Genomic DNA, 27,594 nt, shown 5'->3' on the forward strand with positions numbered 1-27,594 from the left:
AAGTATGTTGAGCAGACTTACTTTGGTTGTTAATTAGGTTCCTTATACTGCTCTTTTCCTTGTGTTATTTTCCATGACAACGATTCTGCTACAAACTGAACTTTTTGTTAAACAGCAATTTTCACCTTTTGCAGCTTATCAATTGACAACAGAATAATTCACTACTTGTGTTAGTTCTGGAATGTGTAAGTTAGGTTGAATATTGATACAGGCTTTCGAGTCCAATGCCTGACCTGTTTGCAGTGCTCACATCTTGTCAACATAGGGCAATGTTTCCAGTAATGGAGATCCAAACCTTCCTCTGTGAAGGATTCATCCCTTTCACCACAAAAAATGCATAGGCTGGAGAAGACAGAAGAAGAACAATAGATGCTATACATTACTAAAAGAAACAAGGGAAGGGAACCTCCTTCCAGTTTAAAATCATTCTGTGACAGACAGTTTGTTTTGTACAAAACATCTTCCCTACATAATACCTGCCTTTGATTGGGCTCAGGCAGAGACTTTTGTAAAGTTGAAGTGTAGCTATAACTAAAAACATTCACTCAAAGAGAGAGACATTATTACACATAAATACCGGGAGGACTCACTTAGACAGTTTACCTGATCTCAGAAAGCATTGTATATCTTCATCAAGCTCTTACGTGTGACAATCTTAGTCTTAGTTTTGCCTCTGTTTCTGTAGCAGTGATATGCTGTTATATTGTGACAGTTTTCTAATCCATGGACACAACTTCTCAAACACATGTACAAACCTCACGCTGTACAAGTGGTGAAAGATATGTAATCCTGATTTGTCCAATATTAAGTATATTTATTTTGGAAGATAAAGAATAAGGAGGAAGAAATTAAAATATTCAAAATGCCACCTATTAACACTTAACAATTTAAATCTTATTTAATGAACTGTCCACAAATGTCAGTATAGATATTTGCATTTGGATGATCATTAACTGCTCTTTATCAATTACTTTTTTAAAGTGGTTAGAAGCTGCTGATTTTACTTACTTATCTAAATAATTTGCAACCGAGGAATGATCATCTGGAATCTCTGTTGCCGCAGGTAGGGTGACTTTCTTTCCCTGCTCACCTGTAACAAGGAATCTATTAAACTCAATAGATGGTTCTTAGTTCTTTTTGGATAAATATTGTTTCTCAAGGTCTTACTGGCAACTGACTATTTGGAATAGTACATTCCTAAACGTTGAAAAGCACAAGAAGAAATGCTTCCTGGATACAGCAGGACAATTGCTTGCCTTTTGAGTGCACTGCCATATACAAAACAACAGCAATGGATTGTTTGCACACACAGTCATCACTTAAAATGTTGGTGAACATTTTGAAAATAAAGCAGCAGATGATTTCACCTCAATGTGAGGAGAAATGCAAACTGGCTCCAATCCAAGCCAATCTGAGTTGGTGTAAGAAACCACCCACCTAGCTGATGGCAACCAATGTTGGCACACTAAATGGTCAATTATCCCCTGAAGACTGAATGATTCTCTATGTCAGATTGAGTCAGCCAATCCAAAGCTCTAGGATTTGTGTGTTTCTCAACTCAGATGAGTCAGCGTGCATTATATCATAGTCAGTCACCTATTGGTTATGTATCCTAACTACTTCCCCATCCAAAACATTTCAAGGCTAATTTGGTTTCTGTGTTTCGTTGAATAGTTTTAAGCTTTACCTTGAGTCTTTAGCTTTTGAAAATCATTTTCTTTCTCCTGCCAAACAGAGAAATAGATGTCAGTAATTCCCTTGGTGACTAAGGCACCACACAGGAAAGAACAATTTCTTGGTATTTCAAGAAAGAAGAACAGATAAATCCAGAGAAAGTTCAGTCAGTGAACAAACGAGAAGCATGGTCAAGGCAGCACAGGTTGTGGTGCAGACAGTCAGCCTTCCCAAAGAGGATATCTCCTAAGTGCTGGGACACAACAGTGTTCCTCCAGGAGACATATCCCTTTCCCTGCCTTGGTACAGGCACATATATTGCAGCAGGGTGGGCAACAGCCCCTCTACCATGTCAGGGTGCAGTTACTAACCTTTTAAAGTCAGGTATGTTCAAATCCAATTGATGACAATTATATAGTATAGCATCCTTCTAAAGTGACCTACATGAGTTATTATGTATAGTATCCTTGCACTGCTCTAACAAGTACTTGCACATTTTAAAGCTTGTAGAAGCAGCCTCCAACCACCACATGATGGATTAAACAATTCAACATGGATGTAATTTTTGTACCACTGTACCAAAAACAAAGCATAGAATTTTAATTTTGACTTCTCTTTCTGCCGTGAGTAAAGACCAGTCCCTTCATGTATTTCACTTAAACTTCTTGTGGTTTAATATAGTACCAGAGTTATCACAAAGCAACCTTCATCTCACAGAACACAGCAGCTTAATCTGTTTCCAGCATCCATCAGGGAAAAATAATAGGACCAGTACCTGTAATTATACCACCATTACAAGATAATTTCAACCCAGGACATCTGATCAAAAATGATATTGACCTTTCCAGCCTGAACTTCTGCCTGGATCTCCTTCAGTGCTGCTAGCTGCCCTTGCAGGACCTTAATCTCCTCTTTCTTCTGTTTTTCTGCTTCTTCTGTGGCTGCTTTTTTCTGTGCCTGTTAAGAAATACTCTTTCAGTTACAGTGGTTTTGTAATACTCTCTCATACAGGGAAGGATGCAAAAACACCATTTAAGCTAGAACATAATGTTGTTTTCTTACTGTGTGCAAAACTAACAACTGGTCCATTACAATATAAACAAAAAAGGATCTTCTATGCTAATTTTAAATAAATGCATTATGATTCAGACATGTTTATCATGTAAATACCCCACTGACAGATAATGAATAAATTAACACATCTTCCATTTGTCCCTCCGTCAAAGAATGACCATACTGCCACTGACACCTAGATTTTTACAGGTTTCAGAGTAGCAGCCGTGTTAGTCTGCATTCGCAAAAAGAAAAGGAGTACTTGTGGCACCTTAGAGACTAACAAATTTATTTGAGCATAAGCTTTTGTGAGCTACAGCTCACTTCATCGGATGCATCTTTTTTCTAGATTTTTACCTTACTGATGTGAAAATATTGTTACTGTTTCAGAAATATAACCTGTGCTTTTTTCTATGTTTGATCCCTATCATAACAGTGATTAAAAATGGATTTATATAGTAAAGTGAGTGCAAGTCTGTTTTTTACTATACAACCGTGATATTTACAATTATGAAATTCTGCCATAAGTGTTATAACCATTTTTTTTTTACCATCAGTGCAGCTACAAATTCAATACACAGTTCCACCAAGACACTGCTGAAAATACAATATCTTAACACACCTTCCACAGTCTTATTACTTACCCTAAGCTCGGCCTCAGTAAGTCTACCATCTATTTTAGTAAATCCATCAAAGAGTGTTTTATAGAGAACATTCTTGCGTGTGTTGGCATCATCTGGAGGAAGATAGTCCAGTACAATGGCCTGATGCTGCCTGTACATGTCGAAGATAATCCGTAATGCTGTATCGCGTACCTCATATACTCTGTGCTCCAACGCCCCTGTCGCAAACTGAAAATATTGGGGAAAAAGGTTATTCTTACTTTCTTCTGGAGTTAAACTGGGCCGGACTATTCTCACCACATGTGGGGGAAAAACAAAGATAGCTTTAAACCACCTTCGCCAGCCCCGATTTCCACTGTGTGCTGAGCATACCTCGATCAGACCAAAGGATCTCTCGCTTAATTTGGAGCGACTGCCCACTGCAGTGGGAACATTGATATTGCCTAGTTAGACAGACAGACATGTTTCTCCAACCAAATATCTTTTATAGCTTTTCTTTTGAATTATGGATCTTCACAAGGTTGACTAATGCCACCTAGAGAAGCTCACTGGGCCTTATTGACTGGTATATGTGCCAGGCACTCTAACACAAATAAACTAATAATCATTCAAGAAAAAGAGACTTAAAATACTGTAGTTTCAGATGCTTACCCTCATGACGTTGTCAATGGTAAACCCAGAGTTTTCTGTTCCCAGGTCTTTCAACAGGCGTTCCACCAAGTCCACCTGACTCATTGCCAGATGAGTAGGAGAATTCGGTTTCAATGGCTGGACCAGATGAACCGGAATGATTTGAAGAGGTTTAACTTCATTACACAGTGCCATTTCCTATAGGGAAATACAGAGTTAACCCGCACAGGAAAATGCTGAAACAGGATGAAACGCTTTGCAAAGCGAATGTTATTCAGGACCTCATAACCAAGAATGTCCTGTGTTAGTTACAATGAGATAAGCCTTTCAGGAGAGGAAGATGGTCATTCATTATTTCAAACAGTCTGCTGTACACAGCATAAAGAGAAGAAAAAAGTGTCAGTCTTGCTATTGACAACAGCTTTATTGATAGAGAACATGCAAATATTGCATCTGCTGAGAAATATGTATTTCACTGGGATCTCTCATCTGAACAAGACCTGCAGAATTGGATACTAAGTTTTTTTTGTTTTTAGATATCTGAAGGAGAGAGGAAATTTCCTAGAGGAAGTCTGATGATAATGCCTCAAGACTGATCTCAGGAAAGTGCTTTAGCAGAGGAAATCTACCACCTCACATTTTATTGATCTACTAAGGAAAGAGCCTCACAGCTGAATTCTGTCGTCATAAGATGCTTGCTGTTCCATCCTTTCAATGCTAGATAGTACCTATTCTAGCTGTATGTGCAAAACTGATAATTTTAATGTTTGTAGAAAAAAATACAGTAACTTTCACTTAACATTTTAGTTTTATTAGGCTAGATTCTGATTTCAATACGAAACCTGGATTAAATCCACCAGCTCCTGATTTAGTATGTAGCATAACAGATCAGAATCTGACCCATTGAGTACATTTAACTAATAAATCCAGTTATTTTTCCCGGTGAATAAATATTATTATGCATGAATCAATTTTTGTTCCTTCCACTAATGAACAGTGAAGACTAGCATTTTCATATCTTCTGTGCTTTTATGAAGGGTAAAGAAATGCATATTTCTAGGACAGTTCTCCATTCCTACATAAGTTCTAAATCCTAAAACATGGTCAATGCAATTGGAGTCTCACTTGTGTTCAAATTACACTAACTTCTGTGCCCATTTCATTTCTTCAATGCCACATTGCAAAGATAAGATTTTGGTTTGAATTTTTTAACGTTTCAAGTAATGTTTGTAATTTGGATCACTGGTTTATTTTTACTTTCAGTGTGGTGCCAAGCATCATTATTGTCTTCAACACCAAAAAAAGTCATAACATTTAGTTTAATAGTTGTGCTTTAAATTTGCTAAGGTCACATGAAAAAGGATAAAAGTATATTTAAGCTAAGGTTTCCTGACTTGTCTAAGGAGCTACCAACAACAAGGAGATTAAAAGAAACACCCAAGTCAGTTGTGACAATAGAAGTATGGAAGTAACAGGCACCAAATCATGAGGCTATGAAGCCAGGTAGTATTCCTTTGAAATCACTGCACTCTGTCCTCTTGTAAGCAAACTTGACAAAAAGGGGAAAAATTGAGAAGCAGCCAGACATTAGTTCAGGTAGGTTGTACAGAAAGAAGAATCTGTTGTAACAGGTTTACTGCAACATAGCTCAGACCATAAGCCACTATTGGTCTTGTCATCACAACTGACTGAATAATGATTGTCAGTGGCTAGGAAAGAGAGAGTAACAGCTTACAGGAGAAAAGTGAGACGTGTGAAGCAGCTTGCACTAGGATCAAAAGAATATGTAGTGGATGCACATGGAGGAACAACATTGGTCTGCATTGCACAGGATAATTTATGAAACTTTCATGTGTCTGTTCTGTGTGGGAGCCCTGTGCCAAAGGAGGAAGTGGTGGTAGCAGTGGCATTAGAGAAACAGCTTCTTTTATAAATTGGTTTGATTTTAAGTGTCTATGGAGCAATGTTTCATTTAAAGTTAGTTCATATTTCTTAAAGGACACATGAATTATCTGCATTCACTTTTCAAGTAAGAAGCAAACCTACTGGAAAAGGTATTAAGTGTATATAGGAAAAGGGATGCTTGACCATCTTTTATACCTCCTGTAGGGAAATGTCATACAAAAATCCTACAGGAATATTACACTGTCACTCTAAATATTTCTTAAGTTTTACTGTTTAGGTTCTATTAAGCTTTATTTTCTGCTAGCAATAATGTAGTAAGTACATCTTCCTCCTTTTCAAAGCCAAGTACTCTATGTCCTGGCTACAAAACTACAACAGTAATGGCTTCCTCATTTCCTTTCAAGTATACAATTACGAATCTAGTGTACACGAGCAAAGAGGTATTCATTAAAAAAAAAAGAGCCACCTTTGGCTTTAGAGTGACAAACCAGAGCAGTTCTCACACTATCCCTGTTAAAATCTGAGTCAAGTCTGCAGTGAAAGAAAAACTGTTTCTCCCAATCTCAATGAATGCAATGATAAAATAACCCAGAGCCAGTGACTCACCTAGTATCCTCCTGAGATTATATTAACACATATACACAGAATTACTGTTCCTGCTTTGAAGTTTTACTGGAAAACAGAGTCTGTACTTCTTCAACAACTGTTCACAAATGCTCACTGCCACCACACAAGGAATAGATTGCAATAATTTATTGCAATTAGGTTAAAATAGCTCTATAAAATTATCTAAAATTCAGACACAGAACAGGTAAGTTTATTTATAATTTTACAATTAGTTTGAGTGTAAATATATTTTCTTTTAATCAAAAATTATACCATATTACAAATAGGAGTCAAGGAGTATCTAGGTACTTTCATAGCTCTTATCACTGCAGTACCCCTCAAATTCATAATAAATAATAATAATAAAAAAAAAGGCAAAATAAACTGTGTGTCCATTCTGCTCTTGCAGGAGTAGACTGAAAGCTAGCAGATTACTCCACAACCAGTAGATTTGAGCAAGCTGCTGAAAAAGTAATTGTGAGGAAGCTAAGTCAAACAAATGGAGTTAGTTCCAACTACTGTGAGGTTCATGGTCATTATCTCTTCTGTGAGTGAATTCCACAGTTTAGGTCCAAATCCTGTGAGAGTTCTGTCTCCTGCATTCACAAGCAGTTCAAGATGAATCTCAGGAGTTCCAGTTCACAAGAAATTTCAACATTTTGAAATATGGTTTAATTCCAATTCAGCACAATATTTTGAAATTTCTTGTGAACTGGAAATCCTGAAAAATATTTTGCTTCTCATACACCAACACATTACATTTCCAAAAAAAGAAACACGCTTTCCAGAGGGCAGCTGTTGACTAAAATTGACTTTCTTGGCAGTTTAGCCACTGCTACAGCAGTGAAATGGACAAGAATGTCAATTTCAGTCAGCAGTTGCGGGAGATTCCAAGTTTTGCAACTTTTGGGGTAGACCTTCTTGGGGCTGGGGATGGAAGGCTTCCAGACCCGAGGGCAAGCTGGCTTCCATGGCTGCCTGCTTGGGAGCTGAGCAGCCCAGGAGGCAGCCAGCCGAGGAGCCTGGAAGTCCTTGGTGGCCCTGAACAATCCACATGAAAATATGATAGTGGAATCTGTAATGAAGTATTTACCAGAAATATCACATTCAAACCAAAAGGGGTAATTAACATTTAGTGTCAAAACGTACAACCATGATATGGAGCTTATTTAGGTTAATCCAGCAGCAGTAAACTGATTACTGTAGCGCCAATATATCTTACTACATTTTCATATATTAACTTTACATTTGATTTTGGACAGATGTCATGCAGTCCGTGTCTTGGTGGCATTCTAAGTCTGTCATATGTGTGGGTAAAACAGTTAAATGTTGTTTTAAAAGTCAATCTAATATGCATTTCCAGATGACATTCCTACCTGAATAAAGTTGGCAGCCACAATACGAAGACGGGTTGAGGAGTCGCCTGTTCTAGAAAGCAGATTTGGAAGCGTTCTTTCCACACAATGAGCTGTTTCCAATTTACCTAGTTTATGCTTTGGTATATACTGAGTGATGATCATTTTCAAAAGTTTCAGGGAAGCTTGGAAAACCTGAGTTAAAAAGATTATTAAAACAAAAAATATTTTAAAATTTCCTATTTCCACGTAATATCACTCGGTTTGTTTTCTAGAATTAACAGAAACAGCAGAAGTCTAGAATTACCAATAGGGAAAACACGGTAATGGAAGTGACCTCAGTTTTTTTTCCCCTAGAAAATATGAGTTAAATCCTCAAGTGAAGGCCCAAACAATATATTCTACTGATTTTCTATAAAGCCCAGCAAGCTCTTGAAAAAACTGAGCTTTTCCCATCTCCTAAGGCCTAGCTGGAGACTAAAAGTTACCCCCCTGCAATCCCTTCTGTTCCCTGTATCAACTTTATAAAAAGTAGTATAGCCCAATTTTAGTACATATTGCATCAGTAGTTATTTCTTCAAGCCCATTACTCAACTTTGGCTTACACAAACGTGGAAAATATTGCCTTGATTTTATCCAACCCTAGATTAAATGACTTAAATTAAGGCAGATATTCAAGTAAAGGCAGATAGTCTAGCTTTCTTTATTCATTCTGAAAAAGTCTGCACAAACTATTTGTTGCAAGAACCAAGTTGATTTAACTACACCAAAAGAAACTACAGCATTTGCTCAAGAAACTCCCTGAAAAAGCACAAGAACAAATTCGCACGAACACACCCCTGGAGCCCCGACCTGGGGTATTCTATCTGCTACCCAAGATCCATAAACCTGGAAATCCTGGATGCCCCATCATCTCAGGCATTGGCACCCTGACAGCAGGATTGTCTGCCTATGTAGAATCCCTACTCAGGCCCGACATTACCAGCACTCCCAGCTATCTTCGAGACACCACTGACTTCCTGAGGAAACTAGAATCCATCGGTGATCTTCCTGAAAACACCATCCTAGCCACTATGGATGTAGAAGCCTCTACACCAACATTCCACACAAAGATGGACTACAAGTCATCAGGAACAGTAACCCCGATAATGTCACGGCTAACTTGGTGGCTGAACTTTGTGACTTTGTCCTCACCCATAACTGTTTCACATTTGGGGACAATGTATACCTTCAAATCAGAGGCACTGTGATGGGTACCCGTATGGCCCCACAGCATGCCAACATTTTTACGGATGACTTAGAACAACGCTTCCTCAGCTGTCTTCCCCTAATGCCCCTACTCTACTTGCGCTACATTGATGACATCTTCATCATCTGGACCCATGGAAAAGAAGCCCTTGAGGAATTCCACCAGGATTTCAACAATTTCCATCCCACCATCAACCTCAGCCTGGACCAGTCCACACAAGAGATCCACTTCCTGGACACTACGGTGCTAATAAGTGATGGTCACATAAACACCACCCTATATTGGAAGCCTACAGACCGCTATTCCTACCTACATGCCTCTAGCTTTCATCCAGATCACACCACACGATCCATTGTCTACAGCCAAGCGCTACGATATAACCGCATTTGCTCCAACCCCTCAGACAGAGACAAACACCTACAAGATCTCTATCAAGCATTCTTACAACTACAATACCCACCTGCTGAAGTGAAGAAACAGATTGACAGAGCCAGAAGAGTACCCAGAAGTCACCTACTACAGGACAGGCCCAACAAAGAAAATAACAGAACGCCACTAGCCCATCACCTTCAGCCCCCAACTAAAACCTCTCCAACGCATCATCAAGGATCTACAACCTATCCTGAAGGACGACCCATCGCTCTCACAGATCTTGGGAGACAGGCCAGTCCTTGCTTACAGACATCCCCCAACCCGAAGCAAATACTCACCAACAACCACACACCACACAACAGAACCACTAACCCAGGAACCTATCCTTGCAACAAAGCCCGTTGCCAACTCTGTCCACATTATCTATTCAGGGGACACCATCATAGGGCCTAATCACATCAGCCACAATATAAGAGGCTTGTTCACCTGCACATCTACCAATGTGATATATGCCATCACATGCCAGCAATGCCCCTCTGCCATGTACATTGGTCAAACCGGACAGTCTCTATGTAAAAGAATAAATGGACACAAATCAGACGTCAAGAATTATAACATTCAAAAACTAGTTGGAGAACACTTCAATTCTCCGGTCACCCGATTACAGACCTGAGAGTGGCTATCCTTCAACAAAAAAAACTTCAAAAACAGACTCCAATGAGAGAGTGCTGATTTGGAATTAATTTTCAAACTGGATACAATTAACTTAGGTTTGAATAGAGACTGGGAGCAGATGGGTCATTATACAAAGTAAAACTATTTCCCCATGTTATTTCTCCCCCCCCACCCCACCCTCCACTGTTCCTCAGATGTTTTTGTTAACTGCTGGAAATGGCCCACCTTGATTGTCACCATGAAAGACTTTCCCCCCCTCCTGCTGATGATGGCTCATCTTAAGTGATCATTCTCCTTACAGTGTGTATGATAAAACCCATTGTTTCATGTTCTCTGTGAGTGTATATAAATCTCCCCACTGTATTTTCCACCGAATGCATCCGATGAAGTGAGCAGTAGCTCATGAAAGCTTATGCTCAAATAAATTTGTTAGTCTCTAAGGTGCCACAAGTACTCCTTTTCTTTTTGCGAATGCAGATTAACACAGCTGCTACTCTGAAACTTCTGCTATGCAAATTTAACTGTTACTTGTTCTTTGGGTATTTTATAGAATTAAATTGTTAAATTTAAGATGAATTTTAGGATTCTCAGCTTTCATTCATGTTTTGTGGAGCACAGCGGATAATTACAGGGTAAATTACCCATAAATAAGGCTACATTTTAGTCACGGTATATTTAGTAAAAGACATGGATAGGTTACGGGCAGTAAACAAAAATTCACGGCCTGTGACCTGTCCATGACTTCTATTATATACCCCTGACTAAAATTTAGGAAGGGGTCAGCTTGGGAGGATGGCCCTGGGAGCGCCACGGGGGCTTGGGGAGAGGGGATTGGTGGGGCTGGGGCAGGCTCACTACCTGGCTCCTGAGAAGTGGTGATCCCAGCTCCTAGTTCCACGTGCTGCCTCCGCTCTGTCCCAAGCCCTGGTTCTGCAGCTCCCATTGGCTGGGAACCATGGCCAATGGGAGCTGCAGGGGTGGTACTTGCAGGCAGAAGCAGCGTGTGGAGCTAGGAGCTGAGGGAGGGGAGTTTTTGTCGCCCTTCTGGGGAGCCTCCCCCCGACTAGGTAAGTACCGTCCCACATCCTAACCCCCAGCCCTCCCACACCCAAACTCCTGCTGCTAGGGGTGGGAGGGCCTGAGACTGCCCCAGGAGAGGCTGGTGTACCCTGAGCTGCTCAGGCAGCCCCTGGGCCAGGCGCTCTGGCTGCTGCAGAAGTCACAGAGGCCACGGAAAGTCACGGAATCCGTGACAAACATGGAGCCTTACCCATAAAATATGTTATTTGCTAAATAACCCAAGTTTCTCTTTCTACTATAGCATTTAAGTTCTGTATAAAAGTTTCACAAAAAACTTATTTATTGAGCACTGTCAGTATTCTTAGTGGTATGCAATATACAGACAACTCAAGATGCTCACATTTTATAAACTATTTACCTCTGTATATTATGCAGTTCCCTAAATTCTGCAGCAATTAAAAAGCTGCATGAACTCACATTTTTGTAAAATTGCACCTATAATTCAAAGCCAAAGTTAATATAACAGCATTCCCTTTTAGAGTGTAGGCTATTCAGATATTTATTATTATTAAATTACCATTATTTTCTCAACTAAAAGCCTTCATTTACTAGGCCCTGATCCTGAAGCTTGTTCCATGTGAGTATAACCTTGCACAAGGCTGTGCAGGACTGGAGTGTCAATGAGGATATTTTTATTATGAAACAGTATTACTCACTGAAGACACTATGTCTTTTATGGCTCTTCTTATAAGAAAGACAGCAGCTCTAAGCATATTCTTTAAATCATCCTTAGATGTGCTGGCAGAGATTTCCATCAGCTTTTTATATATAGCAAGCAATGCATCTTCTCGATACGACCAAGTCTTGGAATATGCTCCTGCAACCTGATACAGAGCAAGATTACTGTTAAAATGGCTAATACTGGCAACTCAATGCATAATTTAGTGTGACATAGGAAGAGATTTGCAAAGGCAAAATGGAAATTAGGCGCCCAAATCCCATTTACTTTCAATGGGACTGAGGCATCTTACTTCTTTTGCATTCTTGAAAATCCCTCCTATAAAATTGCTTAAAGGTAAAATGAGACTTTATACCAAAGGAAATGGGATTAATACTTTAACCTCAACAAACTAACCCAGATTTTGGCAACTATGTATCTACCGACAAAGCACCATTCACTGTGGCACTAGCAGTGAAACTTCCATCAGAGGACAAATTCTAAAGCAGATAATCTGTAAACGTCTTCTTATCTCACTCTTGAAAATGGATGAACTAAATCTACACGAATTTATCTATATATAATAGATTCCTCTGATAATATGTAATCAGCTCATTAGCAACCGAAAGTTAGGTAGCCATGTAAATGCTGAAAATAGGTACCTGATTTTAACACTAGTTATAGCAATACCAAACTTTAGATTTGCAGTTCTATTTAATCATTACATATATGAAGCCATTATCTCATCATGCTTTTGTTCACAAAGTGAATTCTAAAATGACTAAGATCTGGATTATAAATGTGAAGTGGTTTATTTTTCTGGTCTTTACCAAGGCCTCTCCGAAAACTTCAGTGGCAGGGCTGGCCTCCCTCAGCGCTTTCTCAGTTAATGGTTCTGGTTCCCCAGTGATGCCACTTCTTGGAGTATCACTGATATCTTCTTCATTCATCTCTGGCTCAAGGTAGGCAAATCCATCCTCATGCTGCTTACGAATAGCTGGAAGAGGTCTCTCATCATAAGGCAAAAATTCAACCTAAGGGAGAAGATAAGGAAAGTAATTCTAATTGTGACTCAGATCTGATATTGTTCCATCACTACTTTGATTCATTTCAACACAATCCACCCAGACTTTTCTCCAGAGTTGTATCTCCTGCATTTTAAATGCAGGTTTGGAAGTTTTCATTTTTTTAATCATCCTGTTACCATGGCAACAGTGCTTTCAGAATGGAAGTCAGAAGTAAGGATATATTTTATATGACATTAAGCAGATAAGATAAAAACATTATGGAATTCCATTTATAGCCACTCTCCAGATATGAAGACAACGCAAACAGTTACATTATTTTACTCCAATGTGCTGTAAAGAGATTATTGCTGCTCTTAGGGTCCAATCCAACTCCTACTGAAGTCAATGGGAGTCTCCACTGGCTTCAGAGGAAGTTGGACTGGCCTTATTGGTTATGTCTGCACTGCAATTAGACATCTAGAGCTGGAGGGTGCATCTGACTTGGGCTTAGGCTAAGAGGCTGTTTAACTGCAGTACAGATATTCCAGCTCAGGTTGTAGTCTGAGCACCAGGCCATCCCACCTCACAGGATCCTAGAGTCTGGGCTCCAGCCTGAGCCTGGATGTCTATACTGCAATGAAACAGCCCTGTAGCTACAGCCCTGTGAGCCCGAGTCAGCTGGCATTGGCCAGATTAGGGTTTTTAACTGCAGTATAGACATAGTTTTAGTGTTTCTGGTTCCAAGAATTTTATTACAATTACTGCCTGGATTACTTTTCCTCATGGTGCATGTGACATCAAGCCATTACTGTGTTCTTCAGTCTCATTCTAGCATATTCTTTGCTGCTGTTTTGGCCCTGAGCCTAGAATCACACATGATCATTTTTAAAAGAGGAGTGTTATCAGATCATTAGAGGAACCGGCTGAGTTGTAGCCCAGCTCTAAAGTGAATCAGCAGTGTGATCTCAGACAAGTCACTTAATCTCTCTTTACGTCAGTTTCCCTATTCGTAAATTGGGTCTAATCTTACTTAACTCATCTTCATGAATGTTTGTAAAGGCTTTCAAGGGTCTCACACAAACATCATTACTACTAGATGAACACAGATTAACAGCAGAGGAAGCCAACCTCTGATGCCATATGAGACATCAGCATAACCAAAAGATGATCATATTTCTAAAGGAAGCTCAATGTATTAAGAAAATAATTTTCTTTGGTAGATTCCTATAGAAATGGCCAAGAAAGGTGACTTTTGGCTAGACATGATTATATGACAATCTCTTGCAAATGTGGGAGGCCTCCAATCAGAGAAGCAGAGAAGACTCAGATAAACAAGATCACTTACATTTATCTTTGGAAAACCCTCTACAGAGGCTGGTGGCTGGGCTACAGGAGAAGTGGAGTGGTCAGGGACAATGGGCTCAGGAGAAGTTGTCTCAGGTGGCTTTTCTTGTGGCAAAGGCTCAGTCTTCTGTGCTTCTGTTTTTTCATGCTGGGGTGACTGCATGGGTTTCTTTTGCCGAGGGCTAACTGAATAAACCATAGGCTCAAGGGGAAATTCAGGAGGTCTTCGGATCTGAGACAAGAAAGGGCAATTTTGTACAATTAGATTTCCAGACATGGCTTCAAACTAAAATGCTGAAAGTGAAGCTCAGTCACCACTACTATATCAGCTGCTTTTGTACAAACAAAACGTCACTTATAAAAATTAGTGGAAATCGTGGCTCTAAATGCAGGTGTCTGGCATAACAGCAAAGCAACACAAGGGAGAAGACAACAGATTATAAGGAGCCTCACCTAATTGGCAAATAATGCTTTCCCAATAGCTTTCCAAGCTATAATACCCCTTGGGGTTGTGGTATGTCCTCATTTTGAACTCCTGTGATTTGCAGTCAAGCCACCAGAAGCCCTTTATGCATGTATGTTAGCAACAACAAGAGGTGCTTAGTAATATGAGAAAGCCACATGTCTTGGTTATGTTTAGGTCAGACTAAGTGATCTAATGGCCTCTTTTATCCTTGAAAATCTGTGACTCTATGCTGGATGGCCTTTAAATTAGACAAAAGACGTGAGTATATCTAGTGTAATTGTGATTGTTAGTGCCTTTTCATTATTATTTATAGACCACTAAGTGTATATGGCTGGAAAAACTAGATGAGTACAGATCAACAGCAGAGAAAGCCAACGTCTGATGCTATATGAGCAACTAACAATCCAAGTAAAAAAAATAAAGATTTAACAAAAATACTCTATGACAATTATCTAATGAGTCCTATCCCTTGAGTTTATTTTAGCTTCTCAGATACATATAATACCACATGATAAAGCCTTCTGAGTCAAGCCACCATGTGTTTATTTTTATATTATGACTAGTGATCCCTACCATCAGCTCTGGATCCAGAAGGTTGTGCAGCTCCAGTTGCTGATACACCTTCAGGCGGTACTCTTCCATCTGCTGTTTCTTCTGTTTAGCAAGATCATAATCTTCCTTCTCTACAGCACAGCGCTTTTCTACCTCATACCGCCCGAGTCGTTCCCCAACCTGAAAAATGGTGCTTTTGTGTCATTAAGGTTGCTGGAAATCACATTCTTTTAAATGTATATAGAATTCCAGCCTGTAAAATTCAATTGTCTGACTCTTCATTTGTTATTTTTAAAAACACCAGAGGGGTCACCTGCAGCCACCAAAAATGCATTTTACTGCAAAGATTGAAGACCATCTTATGGACAAATTAAAAACTCATGGATTTGTGACATGACAGTCATTAAACAGTACCTTTTGCAAATCAGCAATAGCTTGTTTGAGTTTCTTGGCATAGTCATAACGTTCATGATGGACAGCTTCATGCTTTTTCTCATCCAGTTTACGAATTATCTGAGCAACTTCCGGATCCTGGTACATATCGAAAGCCAAATCATCCAGTGGTGAAATAGAGTCAGGTTTTCTGGAGAAATATATATATTTTTTAGGTTAATCTGAAGCACCAGCTACATATATTCCTTCTCTTTTTGCTGTGAGAAGATTAATATATATTAAGATGACAATTATTTTTTTCTCATTCTTCAGTATACTGTGGATCTCACTTACTTTAAATGGCTCATCGAAGTCACATTTTTCCTGTTTTACTTTGAAATACAAGTTTAGCTCTTGTAAGTGTTATTTCTTCTGTTGGGTTCAATAACATTTAAGCAAATGTATATTTTCCATTTTACTCTACACAGAAGTTTAGTGGATATGTTATCCCCTTACTCAATGTTCTAGACCTATCACTAACGAGACTTTGATGTGATCTGTTGTTTTCAGTGACATCTATATGATTAAATTATCACATTTCTGTGTAAATGAAAGAGTTCCTCAAGACTCTGGTCATTGAGATTTTCTAAGGAAGAAGAACAGATGTCTGTTGTAATGTTCATACGCTGCTTTGAAGATTTAAAGTACTAAATAGCTAATTATTATACTCTTGTTATTTCCATCATTCACCAACACCTCTTCCTCCCAGCCCAGATCCAATTTGAAGTGTTTCTTCCTCCAAATCCGATAAACTGGAAAATGCTGCCTCTAGCACTAGTCTATGTTGCTATGACGGCAGCGATTTTAGTAAGTAAACAATTTGTCAGTGACCACAGAAAATTGTCTTTTATTCAAAAGAAAATGCCTTCTACTTACAAGGGAAATTAACCACTATAACATCTTATCAAGGAACATGGTAGATTCTCCATCATTTAAGTCTTTAAATGACAATTGGATGTCTTTCTCAAAATATATTCTCTAACCCAACCATAAAATAAGGGTTTGATAGCATTTCACCCAGTAATTTCTGTAAGGTCTGTGTTATACAGTTCAGACTACAATCCTAGATGATCACAATGGTTCCTTCTGATCTTAAAAATATATGAATTTATAACTGAGAGTAACACTCTCTTCTTTTAAGTGAGATGCTAACATTTTTAAAATGAACAAAGAAAAAAGATCCAGAAATATAAAATTCCTGAAAACTAAAATATTGTGTTATTCTGATTGAGTGTTTTTGTGTACTAGGCATGCAATGATATGACCTCTAGTTGTCATACAGGTAATTCAATAATCTGCTGATTATTCTGAACAAATAATGCTAAGATTGGATCAATTTGATCAGAACAAGCAGGAAGTATTGTAGGCCAAAATATCAAAATCTTATGCAATGGACACAGATTGTTCATATACCGCCAACACATGCAAAAACCAACGTGTGTGTAAATCAAGTAACTGCACATTTACTGGCATACAAACTGAGTCAGTTACTTGATCTGCATGCCCAAAAGAGGGCTTCTGTAGGCACAATTTGTATGGCTTTTGTAGAGGTTTGAAATATGTGGGCCATATAATTATGCAGCCTAAAAAGCCTAACTGAGAAACACAAGCTCTCTGACATGGCTGTTTGCTATGACAATATTATCGGTAGGAGAGTAACTCAGTAAGACTCAGAGATCTAGCTAGCTTCTGGAGAGTATAGTCTAGTCTGTTAGCCAAACTACTCTCCTCATCTGTCACCTGATAAAAGAACTACCACTGGACAAATTTGCAGTGCCGCCACTGGTTGAATCCCTGACAGCCAGCATACATGTTGTTATGGCAACCACACTGTAAATGTTAAAGAGGAAAATAGGATGAATGGTAGTTAAAACTGGGCTGGTTCACAAGACGCCAAGAAGAATAGCTAGTGCTATCAATTCTGTAATAACTGCTTGGGTTCAAATTTTGCATTCAAGGAACAACGTTTCTGAGAAATAAGACACAAGGGTAGCTGATGAAGAAATAAGACCCAACAGAATGTGACTGCACTCTGTTAATTCATTAAGCATAATTAAGTGCTGAAGTTCAACAATAATCAGCACAATTCACAGCTTGGAAATGACAAAGTTCTGGCACGTAAAATTGTTTTTAGTTATAGCTCATCGGGTCACTAGTTTTATTAACTCCTCTGATCCAAATCTCAGCAGAGAAATCTTACCGAAGGTATGTTCCATCTAAGGTTAGGTCATCTAGATTGTTCCCAAGGTAATGGTCAATCAACTTCTCTCTTGAAGACTTTGAAAGAAAAAGGTTAATGAAATGTCACCAATTTTTTTTGTGAACAGGATAGAAACTATAGATTCAAACAATTAAAATTAAATGTGAGACATCATGTCATGCCTTTTTCTATATGCCTCTATTTTTAGACTTAAATAATTAAGTTGAATTAACAGCATCTTCAAACAAACTCACATATATAAAAAGGTCTCACAGTGTTAGTAGAGTTTTTACTACATCTCTGACAAAATACTAGTTTTGTTTAGCACAACAGTAAAAGTAAACATGGCAAAACTATTCTCTTATATGCAAATTACACAGTAAGATTTAAAATAAAACTATCATTTATATTTACTGTACTATAAGAGAACAACAGCATTTGTTCCAAACATACTCAGTTCCGTTATGCTATTTTGGTTTACTTCTTCCAAGGGAATTTCTTTTCAAAATTACATTAAAAAGAAACAATCAACCAAAAACCAGAAAATAAGTGCATGACAGCTCTGTTTAAACAACACTAATGTAACAACAACAAAAATCAAAAGGCACCCTACATTAGGTGAAGGACATCATTATTAAGTATGTGTAGCAACATTCAAAGGACAGTTTATGTTTGAGATGGAAACTTTCTTCCATAATCTACTTTATATACTTACGTTATTGCTGTCATTGCTGTAGTCTGCAGGTTCCCCAATTATATTTATTGCTACCAGAGCAACCTAAGATAGAATTAAAAAGAAATACAGATATACAAGACCACTATTACTTTACTTGCATTTTATGAAGACTGGAACAACGTCATTATATAACATGCATTGAGCCATTACACAGCTTGTGCTGGCACCTCTAAAGAATTTTTATCACTTTCTGAAAATTATCTAGGAGTGAATTACTTAAATTCATACAGTCTATGGGCCCTATGCACCCAAACATACATAGGCAAGAGCTCATTGTAAGCGTAAGATGCGTAAGTTCAAAAATTTGTTATTAAATTAGCTAAAGGTAACTTCGCTGGAAACAACATGGTGTAGTGGTCCGCTACTCCCCTTTTAGGGCCATAATCCCTGGTCTACACTAGGAGTTGACGTCGAATTTAGCAGCGTTAAATCGATTTAACTCTGCACCTGTCCACACGACAAAGCCCTTTTTTTCGACTTAAAGGGCTCTTAAAATCGATTTCCTTACTCCACCCCTGACAAGGGGATTAGCGCTGAAATCGGCCTTGCTGGGTTGAATTTGGGGTACTGTAGATGCAATTAGATGGTATTGGCCTCCGGGAGCTATCCCAGAGTGCTCCATTGTGACCTCTCTGGACAGCACTCTCAACTCAGATGCACTGACCAGGTAGACAGGAAAAGGCCCGCGAACATTTGAATTTCAATCTCCTGTTTGGCCAGCGTGGCAAGCTGCAGGTGAGTGCAGAGCTCATCAGCAGAAGTGACCATGATGGAGTCCCAGAATTGCAAGAGAGCTCCAGTATGGACTGAACAGGAGGTACGGGATCTGATCGCTGTATGGGGAAAGGAATCCACGCAATCAGAACTCCGTTCCAGTTTTTGAAATGTCAAAGCATTTGTCAAAATCTCCCAGGGCATGAAGGACAGAGGCCATAAAGGGACCTGAAGCAATGCCGCGTGAAACTTAAGGAGCTGAGGCAAGCCTACCAGAAAACCAGAGAGGCTAATGGCCGCTCCGGGTCAGAACCCCAAACATGCTGCTTCTATGATGAGATGCATGCCATTTTAGGGGGTTCAGCCACCACCACCCCAGCCGTGTTGTTTGACTCCTTCAATGGAGATGGTGGCAACATGGAATCAGGTTTTGGGGATGAGGAAGATGATGATGATGAAGTTGTAGATAGCTCACAGCAAGCAAGTGGAGAAACCATTTTCCCAACAGCCAGGAACTGTTTCTCACCCTGGACCTGGAGCCAGTACCCCCCGAACCCACCCAAGGCTGCCTCCCAGACCCACCAGGCGGAGAAGGGACCTCTGGTGAGTGTACCTTTTAAAATAGTATACATGGTTTAAAAGCAAGCATTTTTAATGATTAATTTGCCTGGCATTTGCAGCTATCCTGGATGTACTCCCAAAGCCTTTGCAAAAGGTTTCTGGGGAGGGCAGCCTTATTCCATCCACCATGGTAGGACACTTTACCACACTAGGCCAGTAGCACGTACTCGGGAATCATTGTAGATCAAAGCATTGCAGTGTGTTTGCTGGCATTCAAACAACATCTGTTCTTTATCTCTCTGTGTTATCCTCAGGAGCTTGATATAATTCATGGTCACCTGGTTGAAATAGGTGCTGTTCTTAAGGGGACATTCAGAGGTGCCAGTTCCTGCTGGGCTGTTTCCCTGTGGCTGAACAGAAACATTCCCCGCTGTTAGCCACGGGGAGAGGTGAGGGGCTAGCCATGTGGTGGGGGGAAGCAAAATGCAACCTTGGAACGAAAGCACATGTGCTATGTATGTAACGTTAACAGCAAAGTTTACCATGAAAGAGTGTACCCATTGTTCTATAAAATGTGTCTTTTTAAATACCACTGTCCCTTTTTTTGTTTCAAGGATCACAGGATCTTCTCCTTCCCAGAGGCTAGTGAAGATTAGAAGGCGAAAAAAATGCACTTATGATGAAATGTTCTCTGAGCTCATGCTGTCCTCCCACACTGACAGAGCACAGACGAATGTGTGGAGGCAGACAATGTCAGAGTGCAGGAAAGCACAAAATCACCGGGAGGAGAGGTGGCGGGCTGAGGAGAGTAAGTGGCAGGCTGAAGAGAGGGCTGAAGCTGAAAGGTGGCGGCAGCGTGATGAGAGGAGGCAGGATTCAATGCTGAGGCTGCTGGAGAATCAAACTAATACGCTCCAGTGTAAGGTTGAGCTGCAGGAAAGGCAGCTGGAGCACAGTCCCTGTGTAACCAACCGCCCTCCTCCCCAAGTTCCATAGCCTCCTCACCCAGATGCCCAAGAACGTGGTGGGGGGGGCCTCCGACCACCCAGCCACTCCACCCCAGAGGATTGCCCAAGTAACAGAAGGCTGGCATTCAGTAAATTTTAAAGTTTTAAACTTTTAAAGTGCTGTGTGGCCTTGTCCTTCCCTCCTCCGCCACCCCTCCTGGGCTACCTTGGCAATTATCCCCCTATTTGTGTGATGAATAAAGAATGCATGAATGTGAAGCAACAATGACTTTATTGCCTCTGCAAGCAGTGATCGAAGGGAGGAGGGGAGGGTGGTTAGCTTACAGGGAAGTAGAGTGAACCAAGGGGCGGAGGGTTTCATCAAGGAGAAACAGAACTTTCACACTGTAGCTTGGCCAGTCATGAAACTGGTTTTCAAAGCTTCTCTGATGTGCACCATGCCCTCCTGTGCTCTTCTAATTGCCTTGGTGTCTGGCTGCTCATAATCAGCGGCCAGGCCATTATGCCTCAACCTCCCACCCCGCCATAAACGTCTCCCCCTTACTCTCACAGATATTGTGGAGCGCACAGCAAGCAGTAATAACAGTGGGAATATTGGTTTCGCTGAGGTCTGAGCGAGTCAGTAAACTGTGCCAGCACGCTTTTAAACGTCCAAATGCACATTGTACCACCATTCTGCACTTGCTTAGCCTGTAGTTGAACAGCTCCTGACTACTCTCCAGGCTGCCTATGTATGGCTTCATGAGCCATAGCATTAAGGGGTAGGCTGGGTCCCCAAGAATAACTATAGGCATTTCAACATCCCCAATGGTTATTTTCTGGTCTGGGAAGAAAGTCCCTTCCTGCAGCTTTTGAAACAGACCAGAGTTCCTGAAGATGCGAGCGTCATGTACCTTTCCCGGCCATCCCACGTTGATGTTGGTGAAACGTCCCTTGTGATCCACCAGTGCTTGCAGCACTATTGAAAAGTACCCCTTGCGGTTTATGTACTCGCCGGCTTGCTGCTCCGGTGCCAAGATAGGGATATGGGTTCCGTCTATCGCGACATCACAATTAGGGAATCCCATTGCAGCAAAGCCATCCACTATGACCTGCACATTTCCCAGGGTCACTACCCTTGATATCAGCAGATCTTTGATTGCGTTGGCTACTTGCATCACAGCAGCCCCCACAGTAGATTTGCCCACTCCAAATTGATTCCCGACTGATCGGTAGCTATCTGGCGTTGCAAGCTTCCACAGGGCTATTGCCACTCGCTTCTCAACTGTGAGGGCTGCTCTCATCTTGGTATTCTTGCGCCTCAGGGGAGGGGAAAGCAAGTCACAAAGTTCCATGAAAGTGCCCTTACACATGCGAAAGTTTCGCAGCCACTGGGAATTGTCCCAGACCTGCATCACTATGCCGTCCCACCTATTTGTGCTTGTTTCCCAGGCCCAGAATTGGTGTTCCACGGCATGAACCTGCCCCATTAGCACCATGATGCCCGCATTGCCGGGGCCCGTGCTTTGAGAGAAGTCTGTGTCCATGTCCTCATCACTCTCGTCACCGCGCTGACGTTGCCTACTCACCTGGTTTTGCTTTGCCAGGTTCTGGTGCCGCATATACTGCTGGATAATGCGCGTGGTGTTTAATGTGCTCCTAATTGCCAAAGTGATCTGAGCGGGCTCCATGCTTGCCGTGGTATGGCGTCTGCACAGAAAAAAGGTGCGGAACGATTGTCTGCTGTTGCCCTGACGGAGGGAGGGGCGACTGATGACATGGCTTACAGAGTTGGCTAACAGGGAATTAATATCAACAAAGGGGGTGGCTTTACATCAAGGAGAAACAAAAACAACTGTCACACAGAATGGCCCCCTCAAGGACTGAACTCAAAACCCTGGGTTTAGCAGGCCAATGCTCAACCCACTAAGCTATCCCTCCCTCTGGTATTTCAGGCAGGACTTCACGGGGGGGGTGTGTGTGTGGAGCAAATGAATACAAAACAAATCTGGTCTATTTCTTGTTTAATCCACTCCATCTATCTCTTATATCTTTGGCTAGCAGCAGACGGTGCAGAAGGACTGCAAGCCATCCACATCTCCTGGCTGGTTGGCAGAAGATGGTGCAATAGGACTGCTACCCATCCTCATCTCCTGCCTGCCCGGCAGAAGGTGGTACAATAGGACTGCTAGCCATCCACATCTCCTGCCTGCTCACCATAAGATGGTACAATGCCTGCAGGACTAAAGAGAATGACCTGGTCGAGTCACTCCTAATTTAGTCCCTGCATCCATATCTGCCCAGGCGCTCTTGACTGACCTTACAGAGGTGGCCAGGAGCACCTCGAACATGATGAGGATGGTTTTCAAGCCTATTGTACTGTCTGCTGTCACAAGGCAATGGGTTGCTGCTGCCCTGTAGCAATGCAGTACCGCGTCTGCCAGCACCCAGGAGACATACGGTGACAGTGAGCTGAGCGGGCTCCATGCTTGCTGTGTTATGGCATCTGCACAGGTAACTCAGGAAAAAAGGCGCAAAATGATTGTCTGCCGTTGCTTTCACAGAGGGAGGGAGGGTCTGATGACATGTACCCAGAACCGCCCGTGACAATGTTTTTTGCCCTATCAGGCATTGGGATCTCAACCCAGAATTCCAATGCACAGCGGAGACTGCGGAAACTGTGGGATAGCTACCCACAGTGCAACACTCCTCAAGTCGACGCTAGCCTTGGTACTGTGGAAGCACTCCGCTGAGTTAATGCACTTAATGCACTTAGAGCATTTTGTGTGGGGGGACACACAATCAACTATATAAAAATGATTTCTAAAAAAACGACTTCTATAAATTCGACCTAATTTCGTAGTGTAGACATAAGTCTGATTTATACACAGCATAAGTATGCAAAGTTAGAGAGGGTGATTCTCAGCTTCTTTCATTTTGGATAGATGTGCAGTGTAACTACTTAATTGTTTTGGTTGTATTATACAATAAGCACTCAGAGCTCAAAATGAAAAACAGCATAGAACTGCACACTTGATTAATCTGTTCTGGATACACTGAATACCACTTCTGGCCAATCTGATAGAAGAGCAGCCAGCAAGAGAACTTTTACCTTCACATATTATCTACACTCTTAATATACAATGCAGTGCTTGGATGAAAATGTGCCAAATGAAAGCTCTCATGATTATATCCAAATGTCTTAAGTGTAGTATAGAAATCTTTAGAATCCTATATATGGAAGCTAATTGAAGCTAATAATTTGCACATTAAAAAAAAAAGAGACACCAGACTTTTAATTGACATTTTTCTGAAAATTACTCATTCACAACAACTTCCCACTGGCAATTTTAGTTTTATAAATCAAGGCAGCATTTTGCTACGGCAGTCTTGGACAACTGCAATATTGTCTAAAGCATCAAGTCACCATTTTAATTAATCTTACCTGACTGTACAAGTTGTATCTATTGATGTAATTTTTATGGAAAGTGAGTTTTAGATACTGTCCTACTGCATCCACGTAGACTGACTTCAGCTCCCGTGCTTTGTACCCAGTCTTCTCATTGTCTGAGAGAGAGACATAACTGTAGAAAGAAAATTGATTAGGCAGATGGAATGTGTAAAAACATGCACAAATAAGTAAAATATATTTTGTTAATATAGAAAATCCATTCAAATTAGTATTTTGATAAGTTTTAAAATGGTATTGAGAACTGAACTAAAGAATGCCATTTCTCTTTTTAAAAAAGCATTCTACAGTCTTAATTCAAAGTGCACTGAAATCAACAGAAGTTTTCGCAAAAAGTAAAGGAGTACTTGTGGCACCTTAGAGACTAACATTTATTTGAGCATAAGCTTTCGTGAGCTACAGCTCACTTCATTGGATGCTGAGTGCTCCTTCTAACATGGCTGCTACTCTGAAACAGAAGTTTTGACACTGACTTCCAAGGGCTTTGGATCACTTCCTATATCACTTCAGTAGAATAAGCCCCAAAGCCCTGAGCCCGCATTGAGAAAACATGTAAGTGAACCCTTGGGGTTCTACTCTGGCAGCCACACATATGGACACAATTGCAGCCCTGGGGCCTAGGTATTAAAAGAGTTGGTGTGTTAAATATGCTCAACTATTAATAGAATACCAGAGAACAGAGATGCATAAAACCACCTGAAGTTATGGCAACCACCATCCCTTTAAAACTGCAATAAAAAGGATTTTTCTATCTGAAGATATTAAAATTGAAATCATGTACTTAGAGTATAAGGTCTTTGGGACACAGATCATATTTTTGTCATGTGTTTGTATGGCATCTAGCACAGTGAGGCTTACAACTAGGGCTTCTAAGTGCTACCACAATACAAATAAGTAATAACAACACAGGACTTAATATATACTGTTTTTTTATAGATTTTTCTTCTTTCGACAACTGTGCCTGCTCCACATGCATATTTAAAAAGATGACATGTCAGCTTGTGTACTGAGAGATATTGGTCAATAAGTCTAGTAAGATGTCTATATCCATGTTTAATAAAAACACAGAAAAGAATGCAGCTGTCATGTGTGTTCTGAAAGTCCGGGGAAAAATTTTGTCTTCAGTTGCACCCATACAATTCGAGCGACTTCAACTTTATTACTATAGCATTCCACAGATGCAACTGCGGGACAGAATTTCCCTTCCCTATTTCCTTAACATCACGTCAACATTTTACCCATGACTAACATACCACTCCCTTCCCCAATCTTACCTTTCTGATTAAAGTGACACTATCATTTAGCACCTTTTGACTTACCCCAGTCTGCGAAACCTCTCTGACTGATACGGTGCAAAGTACTCAGGCAGATTTTCACTAATGTAGAACTCAATTTTGCTTGAAATCATATACTGGTGAGCGAGTAATTGCAGCTTTCGAACTCGACATCTCTCCACCATCTGAAGGACGATTTCTTGTGGATACTGGCAGAGTCTGAAAGTAAAGAAAATTTTCAATAGTCATCTTCTTAAAGGAGTTATTGCCAACTTGAATCACATTTTGTCTAAAAATGGTTTCTCTCTTATTGCTACAAGTAGCCCCTAACATTCAGAGCCATGCTGGGAAGGATGGGGGGAGGAGGGACAGCTTGCCCAGGTGCCTTGTTTGAGAGGGCTCCTAAAACCAAGTGATATTGTTGCCTGGCATGCAGGGTCATAGTGCCACTCACAATAGAAGGTCAGCCAGATCAAACCTCAATGGCTCTGCAACTCCATGTAATAGGTTGGAAAGCTCAGACTAGGGAGCCAGGCCCAGCCCTGTGACACAGGAGCCAAGCTCCTGCTGCGGGCTGAGTGTAGTGGGGCTCACTCTCCAATTCCTCACCTTCCCTCAGTGGTAACTTTTTTAGCAGGGTGGGGGCCCTCGGTTTCAGATCTTGCCCAGGCACACCAAAATGTGCAGCCCTGCTAACATCACTATAGCAAGTTTTTTTTTTTGGGGGGGGGGGGGGGAAGAGGCTCTTTTTTCAATGTACTTTGTTTATTTAACAGCAGTATGTATAGACATGGCCCCCTGCTGGATGTGTGGGCTGTGGGCCTGTCACACAATAGAAGTGGAGAGAAAAGCATTAAAAAAATAATAATAATAAAAAAAAAAATTAAGAGAAAGCAAGTGATTGTAAAACCACAAAAATTGGCAGGAAGACTCAGAGGCAGATGTAGTGCCCAAAATCACTTTTTTTTTTTAAATTGACTTGTTTCAAGTTAATGGTATCCCTTTTAAGAACACTCTGGAGTTTTGGGGGACAAGAGCTGTCTGGGATGAAAGGCAACTAAAGAACTTGGTCCATAGTTCTCACAATCAGTGAGGTCCCTCATCCTGCAATCTGCTTTGGGCAGACAGAACCAGGGCGCTGATTTTGATGGGGTCTCACGTGGACACAGGAGTCTGCCTGGAGCAGTTCACAGGACTGGGGCTGGATTTTGTCAAACTCTTTGAGATCTTGAATGAGAGGCAATTATGCAAAATCATGATTTTCTATCTTAGATTTCTTATTTTTTGATGTAATCAGATACCCAGGGTAGAATTATTTCCCTGTGAATTACTTATATCTCATATTTTAGAGACACTTCAATGCATCCTTAATATAAATAACTCTTTCACTTACAGTACCTTGGTGATCTCCATCCATTGACTGTTGGTGCATGAACCATCAGTTCTTTTGCACTGAAGCCATCTTCATGTCCCGATGAACTGATAACTACAAATCCAATTTTGTGTGGCATTCTGCACAGTTGAGCTGATAAAACAATGACTTTTTAAAATTAAGTTAATCCATTTTATAAAAGCTACAACTAAATAAGTACAACCCACTCCGGCAGTCTCTACTTAGACAAATTTCAGAGTAGCAGCCGTGTTAGTCTGTATTCGCAAAAAGAAAAGGAGTACTTGTGGCACCTTAGAGACTAACAAATTTATTTGAGCATAAGCTTTCACGAGCTATAGCTCACTTAGACAAAATGACTGTTGACTTTCATGGGAACTTTCTTGAATAAATACTAGCACATCAGATTCTTAATCTAAATCCTATCAAACCTCATTAATATTAAAGGTATTAGTTTTAGCTAACTTTACAAGCATTGTTTAATAAAGCCAATAAAAACTTCCAAACTCAGAGGGAACTTTGTACTATTAGCCAAGATGGTTAGGAATGCAACCCCATGCTTTGGATGTCCCTAAACTCTGACTGCTAGAAGCTGGGACTGGACAACAAGGGATGGATCAGT

The 27,594-nt window shown here is 40.5% G+C and overlaps 1 protein-coding gene across 5 annotated transcripts in view; it reads right to left on the reverse strand.

Moving 5' to 3' along the window:
- The window catches only part of CEP104 (centrosomal protein 104), a 54,186-nt gene that overhangs the window by 10,849 nt on the left and 15,743 nt on the right, over positions 1-27,594 (reverse strand). For 2 of the 5 annotated variants that reach the window (XM_038376337.2, XM_043499934.1), the window contains exons 2-18: positions 26,981-27,107; positions 25,628-25,801; positions 24,285-24,423; positions 18,597-18,659; positions 17,882-17,958; positions 15,664-15,832; positions 15,271-15,429; positions 14,233-14,463; positions 12,711-12,914; positions 11,879-12,046; positions 7,868-8,041; positions 4,002-4,178; positions 3,372-3,578; positions 2,515-2,631; positions 1,688-1,724; positions 1,009-1,090; positions 234-342 (exon numbers count right to left, since the gene is read on the reverse strand). In XM_038376337.2, coding sequence (XP_038232265.1) covers positions 234-342; positions 1,009-1,090; positions 1,688-1,724; positions 2,515-2,631; positions 3,372-3,578; positions 4,002-4,178; positions 7,868-8,041; positions 11,879-12,046; positions 12,711-12,914; positions 14,233-14,463; positions 15,271-15,429; positions 15,664-15,832; positions 17,882-17,958; positions 18,597-18,659; positions 24,285-24,423; positions 25,628-25,801; positions 26,981-27,093 — 2,400 coding nt within the window. In that variant the 5' untranslated portion in view covers positions 27,094-27,107. Of the gene's footprint in view, positions 1-233; positions 343-1,008; positions 1,091-1,687; positions 1,725-2,514; positions 2,632-3,371; positions 3,579-4,001; positions 4,179-7,867; positions 8,042-11,878; positions 12,047-12,710; positions 12,915-14,232; positions 14,464-15,270; positions 15,430-15,663; positions 15,833-17,881; positions 17,959-18,596; positions 18,660-24,284; positions 24,424-25,627; positions 25,802-26,975; positions 27,113-27,594 lie in introns of all 5 variants that reach the window. The other 3 variants (XM_043499933.1, XM_043499935.1, XM_038376340.2) reach the window with 3 other exon arrangements.

This window comes from Dermochelys coriacea, chromosome 18 (assembly GCF_009764565.3).
Source record: "Dermochelys coriacea isolate rDerCor1 chromosome 18, rDerCor1.pri.v4, whole genome shotgun sequence".
NCBI lineage: Eukaryota > Metazoa > Chordata > Testudines > Dermochelyidae > Dermochelys > Dermochelys coriacea.